The sequence below is a fragment of the Neofelis nebulosa genome, chromosome 16, assembly GCF_028018385.1.
Source record: "Neofelis nebulosa isolate mNeoNeb1 chromosome 16, mNeoNeb1.pri, whole genome shotgun sequence".
Lineage (NCBI taxonomy): Eukaryota > Metazoa > Chordata > Mammalia > Carnivora > Felidae > Neofelis > Neofelis nebulosa.
The window spans coordinates 36,952,809-36,970,539 of NC_080797.1; the positions used below are offsets into that span (position 1 = coordinate 36,952,809).

At 54.0% G+C, this 17,731-nt stretch overlaps 2 protein-coding genes across 4 annotated transcripts; one reads left to right on the plus strand and one right to left on the minus strand.

Moving 5' to 3' along the window:
• Positions 1 to 2,748: 2,748 nt before the first annotated feature.
• Positions 2,749 to 11,205, minus strand: GRB7 (growth factor receptor bound protein 7). 2 transcript variants are annotated; one of them, XM_058703196.1, is made up of 15 exons: positions 11,008 to 11,205; positions 6,840 to 6,996; positions 6,574 to 6,727; positions 6,222 to 6,378; positions 5,973 to 6,094; positions 5,804 to 5,881; positions 5,398 to 5,535; positions 4,946 to 5,056; positions 4,656 to 4,754; positions 4,321 to 4,401; positions 4,125 to 4,241; positions 3,885 to 3,939; positions 3,670 to 3,757; positions 3,471 to 3,564; positions 2,749 to 3,287 (listed from the first exon to the last, which is right to left on the minus strand). In XM_058703196.1, the coding sequence occupies exons 2-15, from the start codon at positions 6,989 to 6,991 to the stop codon at positions 3,141 to 3,143; spliced, it is 1,593 nt and encodes a 530-aa protein (XP_058559179.1). In that variant the 5' UTR covers positions 6,992 to 6,996; positions 11,008 to 11,205; the 3' UTR covers positions 2,749 to 3,140. The 2 variants fall into 2 exon arrangements, with proteins under 2 accessions (XP_058559179.1, XP_058559180.1); XM_058703197.1 differs by lacking the exon at positions 3,670 to 3,757.
• A 4,864-nt stretch (positions 11,206 to 16,069) lies between these two features.
• Positions 16,070 to 17,478, plus strand: MIEN1 (migration and invasion enhancer 1). Of its 2 annotated transcripts, XR_009254794.1 has the most exons (5): positions 16,070 to 16,223; positions 16,327 to 16,424; positions 16,867 to 16,943; positions 17,029 to 17,211; positions 17,346 to 17,478. XR_009254794.1 is itself a non-coding variant. In XM_058703211.1 (4 exons), the coding sequence occupies exons 1-4, from the start codon at positions 16,135 to 16,137 to the stop codon at positions 17,110 to 17,112; spliced, it is 348 nt and encodes a 115-aa protein (XP_058559194.1). In that variant the 5' UTR covers positions 16,070 to 16,134; the 3' UTR covers positions 17,113 to 17,478. The 2 variants fall into 2 exon arrangements, 1 of the variants encoding a protein (XP_058559194.1); XM_058703211.1 differs by having other exon boundaries at positions 17,029 to 17,478.
• The last annotated feature ends 253 nt before the right edge of the window (positions 17,479 to 17,731 follow it).

The window sequence follows — 17,731 nt, forward strand, 5'->3', positions numbered from 1 at the left end:
ACTAAAAAGAAACAAAACCTGCACCCCTCTCATGCCTTGACTGCAGTAATTTTGGGGTAGATCCCCAAAAGGTTCCAGGCTACAGGGTGGATGAGGACTTTCTACCCACCTCTGTCTGACAGGCCTGGCTCCCCAGCCTGGGATTAGCCAAGGTGCCTCGGTCACAAGTGGCTGCTGGGGCTGCCAAACCTGGCCCAAGGGCTGGCTATGGTGGCTGGTCCTTCTCAAGGTCACTTCAGGACAACCTGCTCACCAGAGACCAGGGCTGCAGAGAAGGAAAGGGCTCTTCAGGAGAGGACATTCCCACCCCCCACTGGCCATTTGGGAATCCCACCTGGAAGTCAGCCATGCAGGGCTAGCAGAACAGCCCAGACCTGTATTCAGACCTGAGGTGATCTCCTGGCTCTCTCCCTGTGACTTGGGGCAGGTCTCCTCACTGAACCGTCAATTTCCTCACCAGCAAAACAGGATCCTACCATCTCGCGCCCCATCTCAAAGATTTGAGGAGAGGTTCTCCGTTTAACGTTTATTTATTTTTGAGACAGAGAGAGACAGAGCATGAACGGGGGAGGGTCAGAGAGAGAGGGAGACACAGAATCTGAAACAGGCTCCAGGCTCTGAGCTGTCAGCACAGAGCCCGACACGGGGCTTGAACTCACGGACCATGAGATCATGACCTGAGCCGAAGTCGGCCGCTCAACCGACTGAGCCACCCAGGCGCCCTAGGTTCTCCGTTTAAAAAAATCTGCAGGGGTTGGCACCTGGGTGGCTCAGTGGATTGTCTGACTCTGGTTTCGACTCAGGTCGTGATCTCACGGTTCGTGGGTTCTAGCCCCACACCTGCATCAGGGACTTAGGATTCTCTCTCAAAATAAATAATAAAATAAAACTTAAAAATTTTTATTACAGAATTTTCAGGCTTACACAGATTTAGAGAATTTAATGAATCCCCATGTACCCATCACCCAGCTTCAACTATTATCAACTCATGGTTAACCCATGACTATACTCACACCCTCTCCCCTAACCTTGGAGTTATTTTAAAAACAAAGCTAAGACATCATTTTACCTGTAAATACTTCAGAACGACTCTCTCAAAGATGACAACTTAAACGCACACACATACACACGCACACACACAATACGGTTATTGCCCCTTGAAAAGTTAACCATAATTCCCTAATATCATCAAACATCTCACCGGAGCTCAAATTTCCCCCAATTGCTCATAAATGTTTTTACAGTTAGCTAGTTTGGATTTGAATCAAATAAGGTCAGCCCATAACATCTAGTTGACATATGTCTACATTTCTTGAGAGCTAGAGATTCCCCATCTTTTCTTGTAATTTTGCTATTGTGGAAGAAACTGGGTTGTCTATTCTGTAGTTTCCTAGTCTTGATTTGGGTATTTGTATCCCCATGTGTAATTTCACACGTCCCTCTGTCCTCCATGTTTCCGATAAATTAGTAGCTGGATCCAAAGGATGAGACTGCGGTTTTTTGTTTTTCTTTTAAATTTTTGTTAACGTTTATTTATTTTTGAGACAGAGAGAGACAGAGCATGAGCAGGGGAGGGGCAGAGAGAGAGGGAGACACAGAATCTGAAACAGGCTCCAGGCTCTGAGTTGTCAGCACAGAGCCCGACGCGGGGCTCGAACTCACGGACCGCAAGATCATGACCTGAGCCAAAGTTGGATGCTTAACCAACTGAGCCACCCAGGCGCCCCGAGACTGCGGTTTTACTTTTTGGCAAAAATAATGTCTAGTCGGAGTTCATGTGTCTGAAAAGAGGGTCTCTTTGTGATTTAAAAATCAAGTGGCAGATTCGGGTGTTGCCAGTTTGACAGAGTTATAAAGCTTTCCTGTCACATAAGAGCTAAGACTATAAAATTCCCTCTTAGACAAAACTCTTTAGACAAAAACAGACCAGCATGGGCAGTGGGGAGAGGCCAGACCCTGCAGGATCCATCTGGACTTGTATTTTGGAAAGATCACTCTGGATGTTGGAGGATGGGTTGGAGGGGGAAGACAGACTCAGAGGGCTGAGTGTTGTAGTATACCCATTATATGACTTTCTGGAAGGAACAGAACTGTAAGGACAGAAGGCAGGAGGGAGAGGGGTTGACCATGGGGGCATGGGGACTTGGGAGAGATGATGGGCCACATGTCCAAGTAGGGGTTGTAGACTCATTAACTGTCAGGACTCATCCCAGCAGTGGGCCCAGGACTTGCAGAGGATACATGCTATGAGAGTCCACTCCAGCTCCCAGGCCTGTTTGAGTTACCCCCACAGCTTTAGGTCCTGTCAGGAGATCTCACCTGGATGACATTCCCTTATACATTCATTTATTAAACAAGAAGTTACTAGGCACCCACTATGGACCAGGCTCCGTGCTGGACACTGGAGATCCTCAGATGACCAAGACCACCCTGCCCTCAAGAAACATCCAGGCTGGGGGTGCCTGGGTGGCTCAGTCGGTTGAGCATCGGACTTCAGCTCAGGTCATAGTCTTGCAGTTCATGAGTTCAAGCCCCACATGGAGCCCTCTTCGGATCTTCTGTCCCCCTCTCTCTCCCTCTCTGCAAGGAAGAGAGAGAGAGGAAGAAAGAAAGAAAGAAAAGAAACATCCAGGCTGGAGGGTACCTGGCCAGGATCCATCAGACACATTTGCCAAGGCCTGGTGCCCTCTTCTCCCACTCCCCTTCTCTACTCCAGCTAGCCAGGTCTTACCAGACAGAACTCATAGATGTATCAAAAAATAATCTTTATTGTCACTAGTATAAAACATAGCAGATCAACTGGCCTCTCAGTCTGTACAAAGTGTGGGGCATAAGACCACCTGGGCTACCCCATTTTTCCCAAAATGCCCTGCCCAGGGCAGTGCCCAGGAGTTCCGTAAAGGGGAGGGCCACCCCAAGTGCCTTCTCTTGAGGAGACAGGTCGGGGGTGGAGTGGGTGAGGAGCACTTTCTGCCTGAGGGAGGCAGAGGGGCCGAGGAGAAGACCCTCTGGAGTAGGGGAGCCCTCCAGTTGTTCATGAGCCTGTCCCCACCTTCTGCCCCCTCCAAGTCCACCCTGTGAGCATCGGGGGCAGTGGCCAGCCTGGAACAGGCTGAGACCCATGCCTGCTTCTGTGGCCGTCAGAGGGCCACGCGGGTACAGCAGTGGCGCAGCAAGCATGGCAGGATGCCACGGTTCAGCTGGTGGAACTGCACAAGCTGCAGCAGGTCCGTGAAGCGAGTCTGGCCGTCATCCATGCTGAAGTAGAGGTGGCCCTCCTCCTCGCTCTGGGGGGACGGCCACAGGGGGCGGGGTGGAAGGTCAGGGAGGGACTCGAGGGGATCCCTCCTGGTCAGGGCCGAGGTCCCCAGTGCTTGTGCAGGGGCAAAGGAGAGAGCGGGAGGCCCCAGACACACCGCGGGCCGGGGAGCTTCTCGAGGGGGCCTGGTGAGGAGACAGGGATTACTCACCGGGAGGATGAGATAATGTTTGACCTTCTGCAGGTGGCACAGAGAGAGGACAAAGCCTTGTGGGTTCCGTTGACTCTCTCGAACAAGGAACAGGCTGCCAGGAGACAGGGCAACATTACCCGAGGATACACAGCTGCCGCCTGGACACGGGGCCTCTCCTGTCCCTGGGTCTGTTGGCCTGCTCAGCCCTGCCCCTTACCCGTCCACCAGGCCCTGCTGCCCGATGAGCCGCTGGCTCTCCTCTCGGGAGATGCGTCCATGGAACCAGGGTTGGGTGCGGTGGATGGCTGGAGTTGGGGGAGGCAGATGGGCCGTCACTCTGGGGAGGAGGTCCCCACACTAACCTCCCCCACCGGGAATGCTCAGAGAAGCCATGGCAGCCCCCACCCCTGGGGACGCCGGGTGCTCACCCACCTGCACTGAGGCTCGTGCCTGAGCCTGGGGTGGGCAGGCTGAGACGATGGTTCTTCTGCAGAGCAGTGGGGGACACAGGGGATCAGGGCGTGACTGAGGTATCACCCGGCACCTCGAGAACATAGAGACCCTTTCCACACCTGGCGGCCCGCCTTAACCCACTCTTCCTCCCACACCATGGAAACCCACGTGGAGAGAAGGTGCCCAGTATAAACATGCAAATGGGTACAGGCCCCTCACCCTCCAGGCCTGGGCCTCCTCCAGGGCTGCACTCAGAGCTTCCCGGGGGTTCTCGATGACACGCCCAGCATGGCCAGAGAAGTCCATGGCCACCAGGGTGTTATCAGAGACACTCCTCTGTAGATGGGGTAGGATGGAGAGGGGTCAGACGGGGTCAGGGCACCCACCCCCAGCTAACCCCTCTGTGTACACTCACCAAAGGTGGGGAGCCCACACAGGACGGACGCAGGTGGCGAGACTGTGCCTGCTGATAATTCTTATACAGCTGCACCCCATACTGCGGGTTGGAGAGAGAAAGAGAACCCGAGGTCAAGCAGGTGCTGGCAGCTGGGCTGTGAAACCCACACACACCAGAACTCTCCAAGGGCAAGACTGCATCTCTGCCCTGGATAAGGAGCTTTCTGAAGCCGGAGTGAGGACTCCAGCCTTGGACCCAACATACTAACAGAGCAAGGCTATGATGCCCCCTCATTCCTGGGGGCAGAGTTATAATTCCTCACTCATGCCCCCATGCCACTCCCAGGGTCTCACCTTGAAGAGGCGGAAAGCTGCTAACCAGCAAGTGCGGCTCTGCTCATCCTCGCTGCAGAAGACCCGAAGCCCCTTGTGGCCATTTCGAAGCTTATTTGGCTGTAGAGAGAGGAAACCAGCTGGTCCCATATCTGCCATTAGGGCCAGATATCTGTCTCCGTAGTGCAGGACACAGGGCAGAGGGCAGGGGGAGGAGTCTGGGTGTCCCAGATGGGAGCTCAAAAGCCCTAGGTAAGATCCCAGGGCCTGAGCAGCTCCCGTTGCCTCCCAGGCCAGGCCAGGGTCTTTACCTTGATACAGAAGCCGAAGTCCGTGGGCATCCCATAGAGCTTGCGGCCCTGGGTCACCACGTACACGTTGGACTCGTTCACATCTGCTACATACTGCAGGTGCCTTGGATCCTGTGCAGCACGGGTAGACAGGACTTGTAACAGGCAGACCCTGTCCCCCTATTATTGTCCCAGTAAGCCAGCTGGGGAGATGTCAGGACCAGAGAGGAGCAGAGAAGTGCCTCAGGTCACACAGCAAACAGAAGCAGAGCCAGGGCTCGAACTTAGTTTCACCTGCCTTTCCCACCACTACTTCCTGGGGTAGGTAAGCTAGGGGGGAAAGAGGAGCAGCTGAGGGTCTCAGGGTCCAGGGGAAGAAAGGTCCAGGAGTTCCAACAGGGAAGGGACAACTCCTAGAAGGACCAGGAATGGGATACCCTAGGGGCTGGGGCTGTCAACCTTCAAGACCTCACCTTGGAGGTGCCCTTGGTGGAGTAATAGAGGCCAGACCGGCGCAGGAAGCAGAAGAAACGTTTCCAAAGCTTCCGTCCTGACCCTCGAAGCTGCAGGAAGCCCTGGATCTCTGGGAAGCTGCCTGCATTCAGGAAGTTCTGAGGCCAGAAGAGAGCAGGAAGAGCGTGAGACGCCAAGAGGGAGACAGGGAGATACACACACACATACACAAAGGCCTTCGTAAGAGAAGGTGATCCACATAGATTTACCGTCCCATTTACCAGATGCAGAAACCTGACGCTCAGCCAGGAAAAGTAACTTGTCCGGTCGTTTAGGACCGTGCTAAGCCCTCCACCACACACAGGGAAGGCACAATGCTTAAGGGTCAAAAAGCGACAGGAATCATGACTGGGAATATCCCTTTACCTGGATGAGGTCTTCATGGGATATGCCTGTGTGTGCATCCAGACAGCTGGAGACCATCTTTTCCGGGAACAGGGAGTGCTGGGGGGAAACAAGTCAGGAGCCAGGGATTGAGGGCCCAGGTTGGGGATCACGGTATCCCAGTGCCCAGACCCCCTTCACCCACACTCACTGGGGAGCTCTTGAACAGTTCATACTTGGCGAAGTTCTTCCGGAAGACAAAGCGGCTGTCTCCACCAATGGGCCAGGCAGCCTGCACTTCCACCACTGACTCGTGGTCCTCCAAGCCCCGCTCTGGCGTCAAGGGCAAAAAGCAGGGCTCAGCGGACACCTGCCAGGCCTCCCAGATGAGCCACCTGCCCAGCCCAACGTGTGAAGCATTTGCCTCCCTACCCAGGCAGCCCCCTCCACCCCAACTCACCCAGCGCCAGATGGGGGTGGCACTCCACCAGCCCCCAGTTTTCATCGCTCAGGGCATGAGCCCGCTGCACCAGCATTTCACACACGTAGCGAGCCGTAGCACCTGCCGCCACCTCCACAGACCGGCAAGCCCCATCTTCACTGTACACCTTTACTACCTGTGCCCCGGGAATTGCAGATGACTTGAGGAAGGGCAAAGGGTGGTTATTTCCCTTCTGCTGCTGCTACACCTGCAGGGATTCCTGATCAAATTCCCCAGCCTCCACGGAAGTGGCACCATATCCACCCTCATATCCACCCTCATATCCACAGCATCCCCATATCCCTGCCTTCTCTCTCCCAAGACAACTCACATGGGGGCGGCTGGCGTCTCGAGGGAGCAGCCCCCTTGCACTGGAGGGCCCCCCAAGAATGGGGGTCTGTGAAGGAGGACTGCAGAGCTCAGGGAAGGGGTTGGGGATGGAGGGTAGAGAGCTTGTCCGCAGCTCCTCCTCTCGAAGAAGATTCCTGTGGCCCAAGGTAAGGGGCGGAGAAGAGTTGACTGCAAGCTTCTGTCTCACCCCAGCGCTGACCGCCTCCCCACCACCAGCCCCTCCTCAGCTCCATCACCCCATCGTACCTGCTGGTTGGAATGGGCAGAGGCTGGGACCTCTTCACCTCCCCAGGCAGAGGGGCATCGGGAGGCGGGGGAGTCCCAGGAGGGGTCCCAGGGGTCAGGTACAGATCTTCTGGGGAGCTGCTGAGATGAGGTGGAGACAGACCCAGCTCCATAACATCTGAGGGAGAAGAGGGGGCTGGAAGTGGCTGATCTTGACCCCTTGTCCTGGGAAGAGGGGCCAAGAGGACCCAGACCTCCTGACTTCACACAGCTGCCAAGGGGCCCCTCAGAGTTTGCACAGCACCTCATTGCTCTCCCTCTAACTGGAGTTTCTCTGGAGCCTCTGGGGAAGGGTAGAGTGAATCCATTTACAAAAAGGGACTTCAGGTCCCTGAGAAGGAAGCATTCTTGCTCCCATCGCAGGTGAGTCAGGGAGTAAAACCTGGTGTTTGGACTCCAAGTCCAGTGCCCTTCTTTTAGCCCCAGGTTGCCCAGGGGAAGAGCTAAGAGGGTCCCACTCCGCCACCATGGGGCAACAGACTCCATAACCCACAGACTGTTCGAGGCTCAGACTTTCAGTCTCTGAGCATGCTCTGAGCACAGGGCACTCAGCTCCTCCGGGCTCTGCCCCAGGTTTTTCCAGTGCTTTGTTGCCAGACCTGGTTGCCAGAGCCTGTTGTGGCAACGCCTGCCCAAGTGCTGAGTGATGCACAGAAGGGGAGAAGGAGGTGGGCCAGGATAGGAACCAGGAGGGCAGGAGGCAGGCTCAGCTGCAGTGAGAAGGACAGGACTAACCTGGGGGCCCTGGCCCCAGCAGCCCCCAAACCTTGTGTGCCCTCCCCAGATTCCTCCTCCCGCCCAACTTTCTTGAAGCCCCAATGCCAGAGCTCCCTCCTCTGAGCAGCCTTCCTGGATTTTCCACCTTCAGACTGAAGGTCTCCCTCTCTGCACTGTGCTGGGGACTCTGTGCCAATTACGTGCACCTGTCTTACCCACCCACTGGTCTGAAGACGCCTGGCATTGCTAGACAAGGCCAGGGTCTTACCTATGTCTTATCACCCACAGGTGCTGCACAGGTACCTGAGACAAGTAAGGACAGGAGAGCTGGGGCAAAAATGCCCACCGGGGGCAGAGGCAGCACGGGCTCCTCCTCCACAGGAAGAAAGACCCCTTTGGCTGGGTGAGGACCTGGGAGCACCTGAGACCTAGGCCAGCGCTGTTGGGCTGCTGGGGGCACCTGGCATTGACCCTCCAGGATGGGGTAGGTCCCAGACTCTTAAGTGAGGGGATCTGGGGGACAGGTGAGTCAGGGTGGGGCGGGACAGCACTGCCTGGGGCTCTCTATTCAACCTTGACTCATCTGCACAACTTCCTGGCTTAGGAGAAACACAAACAACCCTGCCTCTGCCCACCTCCCTCCACTCCCGCCCCCAACCTACCAGCCTAGGAGGAATGGGGGAGGCACAGGGCAGGGACAGGATGGGGGAGAAAGAAGCTGCCGGGCCTGCAGCTCCTCTGACATCATTTTCTCCTCCCCACCCTTGGCCCACCTCCAGTCCAGGTGGGACTTAAAGTCAGCCCCCAATCTGGTAGCCACCACCCAGCCCAGGAGCCCCCTCCCCCAAGGAGAGAAAAAAGGTCCGGCCTGGATTTCAAAGGCCCATCTGGAGTGGAGCTGACCTCCACTGATGCCCTCACTCACCACAAAGAAACCACGAAGTGCTCTCTATCCTGGCTGGGGCCTACCAGGCTTTCATTCTGATGCTGCTGCCCACCCCTGGAACCCAGGACTCAGTGGCTCAGAGGACTCCTCTACATCAACCCTGGGGGATGAGGGTCCTCCTGACACACTCTTCAAGGTGTCCTGGCTGGAAGGGTACTACAGGAGCAGAAGTAGAAAGTCAAGACACCCAAGAGGACAGACACAGACAGGCAGAAAAAGCAAGGTTGGAGGGAGAGACAGGGAGGGGGCTCAGGGTCCTGCAGGGAAGGGTAAAACACACCCACCAGTGAACATCAACAGACACCAGAACATCAACAACAAAACGCAGTGTCCCCACTCCCATCCCGTTTATCCTCTGGCAACCAGCCCTGGTGACTTCACTCCAGGGAGAGGGAGACTGGGGGAGGGCGGTGTGCAGGGAAGCCAGACAGGATATCAGAGACCAAAACTGGGGTCCTCCTCCACCCCAGGGAAGAGGAATCAGGGCAGTGTTTTGACCGGGAAAGGGGAGAAGATCTAAATCAGAACCAGATTAGATAGAGTCTGGCCTCAGAGGGCTGGAGGCCGACTGAAGACTTGGGTTTGGCCTTTCCATCCTTCACCCTGCCCTTCAGACCCTTCCAAGACAAGAGAAGAGTGGGGCAGTTAGGACCAAATAGATGAAACTGGGAGAAGAATGGGGGTCCTAGCTGTGGGGCCCTGGCAGCCCCCTCCCAAGAAACCTGAACTCTCAAACTGGGGCCCTCAGAAAGCTTCTGTTGAAGAAACAGACCCCCATAATCTATCAGTCCCCGAAACACAGCAACTCCATGCCGAAGCTTCCCCTATGGCCTCTCCTGCCCCGCGGCTCCGGCCCCACCCTCCTTCCCGCCGTCCCAGCCTCCTGCCTCCTTGTTTACTTCCTGAATCTCGCCCCACCTGGCTGGCCCCAAGGGCGGGTGGCAGGGCAAGAAAACAAGGCCACCTCCGCTGCTAACCAGGGGAGGGGGAGGGGCCGGCAGGGCCGAGGCCCGGGCTGGGGACCAGCAGGTGGCGGGAAGGCCCCCGTCTGGCCCAGCACTCCCCTCCCCGCCCCCATCGGGATTTATTGTAAGGGGAGGAAGGCTCAACCTTCGGGGGAGTTCTGGGGGTACAGGGCCCAGGTGAGGAGGCGGGAAACCCCTAGGTGACCCAGAGTTGGGGGGAGGGTCCAGGACCCTGAGGCCCCGCCCACTCCCTCACTCGAAAAAAATGACCAATGCGAAAAGGGAGGGTAAGCTCTCTTAAAGTTTAATTTGGGAAGAATGCTGGAGTGTCTGTGGAGTTAATCATTACACTCTGCTTGCCTTCGTGGAGGGCTCCCCCAGCAGGATCAGGGGGACAAGGGAGACCAGAGTCCAGGGCAGGCCGACCAAGAGGGGCGGTGGGGTTGGAAGACTTTCCAACGGCAAACAGGTGCATTCTCCATCCCCGTAGTGCCAAGGAGACCCAGATTCTGGTCTTTGTGCAAACACTACCCCCCCCCCCCCGCCCCAAACATGTACACACACTTTCCCTTGGCTCCACTGCACTGCTGACCCCCGGCACCAGTCCCCCAGCCTTCGAGCCTTCCTTCTGAAGCCGGGAAGGACCCTCTTGCCTGCCCCGCCCCCACCTTCCCTTCCGAGGGTAGGACCCTGTGTTCTGAGCAGGCAAACAATAGGAGAAGGAGTTCTAGCAACTTCAGGGAACCCTCTCCTCTACTGCCCTCCAAATTGGAGGGTACCCCTTCCCCAGGGGAGACGTCAATCTTTAGTAGAGCCTTGGGGAAACCTCAAACGGGTAACCTCAGGCTGAGCAAGGAATGATCTGAGGCAGCTCTCGGTATTCGGCCCCCCTCCCAGCCCTCTTTCTGGGGAGGTGGGGAGGGGCTTCAGCGGGAAAGCAGCGTCTCTGGAAGGAGAGGATCAGAGATCTTCCTTTCTCAACCCCATCAGCAGCTTTGTCCGGGGGCCAGAGGGAGGCGGGGTACAGGGAGGGAAATAAGGAATAAGGAAGACAGGAAATGAGAATAGGGAAAGACTGAGAGCAGATGGTGAGGAAGGGGCGGGATATGGGAGACTGGAGAAAAAAGAGAAAGTGAGGCCGCCAGAGTAACGCAGAAGGAGGCTGGATCTTTCCAAATTGGCCCCAGACCTGCTGCTCCTCCCCGCCCTCACGATGAAGGGCCCGTTTTGGTCCTTACCTGCACCCTGGCGTTGGAACACTTGGCTGGGGCCACCGGTTTAGGGAGAGAGACACCTGGCCCTTAACTACCTGTCCCCTCCTGCCCCCGCCCTTGGCCTGACATCACTGAAGGGGAGAGGGAAGGGGGGAGCCAGGCGGCTGTCCGTCCGCCCATCAGGGCAGCCTGCCAGCTCCTGGCCCTGAGACCTGCACGGCCTGGGGCCCTGGTGGGGCTGGGGGTGGGAGCAGATTATCGTCTGGGACCCATCCTGGCAACCTTACCTAGAGAAGCCCCAGCAGGAGTAGCAGGACACGGGGTCCGAAGTCCGGTTCTGTCTAGGGACCCCAGATACCTGGACTTGATTTCAAATCCACTCCCTCTTCCCTAGAGGTGGTAGGAGGGCGTCCTGACTTTGGAGGTAGAAGTGAGGGTTGGGGGAGGGACAGCCCTATGTGTCCAGGCTTCTGGACGAAGAAAACTAAAATTATCTTGGGCAGGTGGGGGCGGGGCTGGGGGGGGTGGGAAGCTTGGGAGGAGGAACCACAGGAGGAGGGGCGGGGACTCTGACACTCTACTCTGGCTGGGATTGTTTTTGCCCTTCTTAGCCAGCCAGCAGGTGCCAGGGGAGAGGCGGGGAAGACAGTGGAACTGAACAGTCTCCAGAGCGAAGATCTGGAGTCCTCGTGACCTGGGAGGGAGGGGCTGGGGGCTGGAAGGTAAGGGGAAAGGACCGGCGCACCCTTCCCCAGGCTCCTCACCAACTCGGGTCTGCTCATTGGCCAAGCTAGGGGGCCTGTCTGCGGCTCTGAGTCCCACTTGATGTGGCAAAGAGCACTCAGTGAAAGAGGGAAGCCAGCCAGAGGGGTGTCCAGCAATAAGGCCTGCCCCTTGACCTCCAGCCACAGTCTGGCCACCCAGCCTGCACCCTGGCCCTCAGAGGCACCCAGGGTATGTTCTCCCTTCTTTGCAAAGTCCAGGGTCTCAGCTTCTTCTGAAATTGGAAGAGTTAGGCAGGGTCTCATGGTGAGAGGAGTGATCTGGGGGAAGCTCTGGCCAGGTGCCAGGGGACACGCCCTCCCCCCCCCCCCCCCCCCCCTTAGAGCCATCACTTTAGCTCACTCTTTCAGCATTAGGCACACACAGGGGTCAGGGAGAAGGCCTGGATCAAAGGCAGTGGTCACCTCCCAACCAGGAGTTGGTGACAGTTGGGTAAACAAACAGTCCATAGAGTGATAAGAGGTCTGCCCTGGGGGACCATCAAGGAGTGGCTCTAGCCTCAACTTTCTCCAAATGGGTTTTCCTTGGAAAAACCAGTATAGTGGACCAAGCAAAGAAGTGGGGGAGGGGACAAGGTCACCTGGGCCATGGAGCAGCTTGTGCAAAGCACAGTAGGCAATTCACTCAATCATTCCTTCATTCGTTCAGTTAATATTTGTTAAGTACCGGGGCGCCTGGGTGGCTCAGTGGGTTAAGCATCCGACTTCAGCTCAGGTCATGATCTCACAGTCTGTGAGTTCGAGCCCCTCGTCGGGCTCTGTGCTGACAGCTCAGAGCCTGGAGCCTGCTTCAGATTCTGCGTCTCCCTCTCTCTCTGCCCCTCCCCTGTTCATGCTCTGTCTCTCTCTGTCTCAAAAATAAATAAAAAAAACATTTAAAAAAAGATATTTGTTAAGTACCTACTAAATGCCAACCGCAAGCTTGGTACTGGGGAAAAAGTGGGGAGAAACAAAAACAGATCCTGCCCTTATCCTCATGCAGCCCAGTTGGAGAGACTGATGTTAACCAAAGAATCACACGTGGGCGGCGCCTGGGTGGCTCCAGTCGGTTGAGCACTGACTTCGGCTCAGTCATGATCCCGTGTTTCATGAGTTCAAGCCCATATTGGGCACACTGCTGTCAGTGCAGAGCCCACTTTGGATCCTCTGTCCCCCTCTCTTCCCCTCCCCTGCTCATTCTCTCTCTCTCTCTCAAAAATAAATAAACATTAGGAAGAAAATCACACAAAAAATAAGGGGCACCTGGGTGGCTCAGTCAGTTAAGTGTCCAACTCTTGATTTTGACTCAGGTAGCAATCTCACAGTTCATGAGGTTGAGCCATGTGTCGGGCTCTGCGCTGACAGCTAGGAGCCTTCTTAGGATTCTCTTTCTTCCTCTCTCTCTACCCCTCAGCTGCTCGCTCACTCTCTGAAAATAAACTAAAAAAAAAAAAAAAAAAAAAAAAAGAATCCCACAAAAATAAGAAATGACAGGTGACAAATATGCTGGGAAAATGACTCACCCAGGGAGTTGGGGAAGCCTTCTCCGCGGAAGTGACAATTGAGCAGAGGGGAAGCTAGGTCTGGAGCAGGGAGAAGGTTGAGATTGGTGGGTGGGAATGGGGGGGGGGCACCTTTCATGATGGGGAAACAAGTGCCAAAGCCCTTGGCAGGAGGGGACACAGCACGCAGAGGCAGAGTGGGGTTGAGAAGAAGGAAGGAGAGGAAGCCACACAGGTAAGCTTGAGCAGGTGTGGAGAAAAGCAAGTGTTTCGGACTGAGCTGTGTTTCTCCAAGTGTAGCCTGTGACCACCTGCCTCCACATCTCCCTAGGCTTGTATAAAAAAACAGATCCCTGGGCCCCTCCCCACCACTGAATCTCAGTCTCTGGGGCCAAGACCCAGGAATGTGTGGTATTGACAAGCCCTCAGGTGGTTAAACCAGGTTTAAGAGCCATCCATCCTGTCTGTCCAGACAGGCAGGAACTATGGGCAGAGGCCAGACCCTGCAGTGTCTCTCTGGGCTTGAGCAGAGGCGAAGAGAAGTGGGCAGATTTGTATTTTGGAAAGATCGCTCTGGATGTTGAAGGATGGGGTAGAGAAGGAAGCCAGAGTCGGAAGGCTGAGTGCTGTAGGATTCCATGTATAGGCTTTCTGGAGGGGGTGGAACCATAAGGACAGAAAGCAGATCTGGGGTTGGGGAAGAGGGATCGGGGTTGACTGCAAAGAGCACAGGGACCTGTGAAGAGGTAATGGAGCTGTTCTGTATCTTGGTCATGGTGGTGGATATACAACTATATGTTAGGACTCGCAGAAAGGTACACTCAAGAGGGCAAATTTTACTCTGTATAAGTTGTATCTGAGTTTTTTTAATAAAAAAAAAAAGAAAGGACAACAAAAAAAGAATAGTTTTATAAGTTAATGGAATAGAATCAAAAGTCCAAATATAAACCCTTACATTTCTGGCCAAATGATTTTTGACAAAGGTGCAAAGACAATTCGGAGGGGCGGGGGGAAGATTAGTTTTTTCAATAAATGGTTCTAGGACAATCAACACGCCAAAAGATGAATTTAGATCGTTACCTCACACAATCTACAAAAATTAACTCAAAATAGATCCTAGACCTAAACGTGAGAGCTAAAAGGAAACCTCTGAAGAAACCATGGGGAAAAAAATCTTCATGACCTTGAGTGAGGCAGAGATCTTAGATGCAACAGCAAAAGCACAAGTAACAAATGAAAAAATCAGTAAATTATACGTCATCAAAATAAAATTCTTTTTGCACTTCAAAAGACACCATTAAGAAAATTTAAAAAACAAACAAAAAAAACACCTGTTAAAGACTGGGGGAAAATGTTTGCAAATCATATATCTGCTTAGGGACTTCGTATCCAGAATATATAAAGTACTCTTATGAATCAATAATAAAGAAACAAACAACCCAATTAAAAACGGGCAAAAGATTTGAAGAGATGTTTTTCCACATAAGATAGAAGGATGGCTAATAAACACATGAAAAGGTGCTCAACATCATTAGTCATTAGAGAAATGCAAATTAAAACCACAATGAGATACCACCCCACGCCCACCAGGATGGCTATAATCAGAGACAGACAATAAGCGTTGACAGGGATATGGGTAAACAAATCCTCATATAGCTGATGGGAATGTAAAATGGTACAGGCACTTTGGAATAACAGTCTGGCAGTTTCTCAAAAAGTTAAACATACCACGCAACCCAGCAATTCTACTAAAGAAATGAAACACATATACCTACAAAGACACTTGGGTGTTCATAGCAGCATTATTCAAAATAGCTAAAAACTGGAAACTGGAAACTCAAATGGCCATCAACCGGTGTTGAATAGATAAACAGAAGGTGGTATATCTATACGATGGGATACTGCACACCAACAAAAAGGAAAAAAACTACTGTACGTGATATAGCACGGATGAACCTCAAAAACTTTACACTGAACAGGGGTGCCTGGGTGACTCAGTCTGTCCAGTGACCCATTCTTGGTTTAGGCTCAGGTCATGATCTCTTGGGGTTCATGGGTTCAAGCCCCGTGTTGGGGCTTGTCCCAAGCCTGCTTGGGATTCTTTCTCTCTCCATTTCTTTCTGCCTCCCCCCACCCCCTCTCAAAACTAAATAAACATTAACACACACACACACACACACACACACACACACACACCTTTATACGGAATGAAAAAAAGCCAGAAGCAAAAAAATGGATATTATACCATTCCATTTATATTAAATGTCCAGAAAAGGCAAGTTTCTAGACAGAAAGCAGATCAATGGATGCCTAGGGCTGGAGCCAGGAACTGGACTGACTGCATACACGCAGGAGTGACCTTTCTAGGTTGATGGAAAGGTTCTGTAACTGGATTGTAGTGGTGGTGGCACAATTCTATAAACCACTGAATCTGTTTTTAAAATGCATGGTTTGAAGAGATGCTGATGTAGGTAACCTGTTAGGATACTACGGTGGGACTCCGGGGAGGAAAAAGGCAGCGAAACAGACTCCATATTTGGAGTTGGAAAATGGGAATGATGCCGGGTGAGAGCAGGATGAGATAGGGGAGGTGCAGGAACAGGACAGGAGTGATGGGAGCATGGAGCTTGAGGAGTGGGAACCCCGAAGCCTAAGGGTCCCAAATGCAGGGGAGAGGCCGTCACTGCCCCGCTTTTGCTTACAGTTTTGGAGCTTAAGAATCAGAAGTACTTGAGTGCTTAACCATGAGGTGGTTTAAAAAGTCATCAGCATGTTTGCAAGAAATGGCAACTATTCCACACCATTGGCCAAACCCAGGCCCTGAGTCCGCTTGCCCCATCACTTTCGCTCCCTTTTGTAACCTGGGAAGCGCTTTACAGTCTAAGATATTTCAGAAGGTTATATAAGACGGTGACGTCCAGCAGATACGAGGTGCGGGGCAAGCCTGGAGCTCTGAAAAGGTGGTCTGGACGGGTCCACCCAGCCCAGAGTCCTCAAACCGAGGATACGGTCAAAACGCAGCAGTAACTGCGGCCTGCAGGAGGCGCCCGGACGTAGCGCGCGGCCCGCCCCGCCCAGCGGCCCCGCCCCGTCACGTGCCCGCGGCGTCGCGTCACACCCGGAAGCAGCGGCTGGAGCGGAGTCGGGAGCAATGAGCGGGGAGCCGGGGCCGACGTGTGAAGCGCCCCCTCCCGGGGAGATTGAACCGGGTAGTGGGGTCCGCATCGTAGTGGAGTACTGGTGAGCGTCTCCAGCCTGTGGGGTGTCCGGGCCGGACGGGGGTGGGTCCACGGGAGGCCCCTCCCCCGAAAACCCAAGCGGACCCCAAGCGTCTTGTCCCTAGTGAACCCTGCGGATTTGAAGCGACCTACCTGGAGCTGGCGAGTGCCGTGAAGGAGCAGTATCCTGGCATTGAAATCGAGTCGCGCCTTGGAGGCACAGGTGAGGCCCACAGAACACCTGCTGAGTCAGTGTTCTAAATCTCAACTCTACCACTTTCTAGTTCTGGAATTGGCTGTTTTATATAGTGTCCAACAGTGTCTGGCAAATGTCCGGCCAATTCGAGTACCCTTCCAAAGGTGAGGGGGTTACAGATGAAGCCTGTAGGGAAAAACGGGGGAGACTGCAGAAGTGTGGGGTTGGAGGGGAGGGATTCTTTCATTGAGTTATGAAGCCTGAGTTCAAAGGAAGGACACACAGGTGATGCCTCCCTCAGGTTCCCTTGGCTTGAGTCAGGGTTGGGAAATGGCTTAAATAACAAGAGTCTCTAGTGGGGCTGGTGGGGACATGAAGGAGCCTGTGTGAAGTCTAAGAAGTGTGGAGAGTCTCTCCAGACTTGTCTGTTCTCAGCATACAGTTCATTCATTGATTTATTTTATACCAGGGGCCTTTGAGATTGAAATCAATGGACAGCTGGTGTTCTCCAAGCTGGAGAATGGGGGCTTTCCTTATGAAAAAGATGTGAGTATTTACAATGTTGGGAGGCCTCTGTTCACCCTGCCCATGCAGTGCATCATCACATTCCACGTGTCTGCCCTCTCTCTAGCTCATTGAGGCCATCCGAAGAGCCAGTAACGGAGAACCCCTAGAAAAGATCACCAACAGCCGTCCTCCCTGTGTCATCCTGTAACTACACATGATTCCGGGTTCCTGCTCTGTTCTGAGACCCACGCCTTGGTCTCCCCTTTGGTCCTGCTGAGGGCTCCCCACTGCCCTCACTTAGCTCCTGGTAAGCTAGGAGACTCTGGCCTCCACTTTGTCCCTTTGGGTACCAGGAGGGAATAGAAGCTGTTGTGGTCTTAGGGGTGCGAGAGAGACCCTCTCCGTGGACCTTTCCATAGCCACCTTCTACCCCCTTTCTAGGATCAGTGCCCAAGAAAAGTCTGCTCCCCGCCTCCAGCTTAGCCATACTGGTCAAATGCCACCACAGTTATAACTTATTTTCCACTAGCCCTGGGCAATGTCAGCTATTGGCAATAAAGTGGCACTACAAATACCTGTGCCCAACTAGTGTGTTTTTGTTCAGCGGATGTGGGGGATAGTAGCAGAGGCCAGCCCAGCCTTTATACCACCAGAGTGGCTATGCTGGGTGGGTGGGCTTTCTGGATAGCTACTTCTATTTCATTTCCTCTCTCATAGCCGAGGCAAGGAAAATGAGTCACACAGTAGGTACTGCCTCCTCCTGCCTCTGTCCCTCCCCTCACTGCCCCTATCCATAGGGAATAACCCCATTCTGGTGGGTGGCCTTA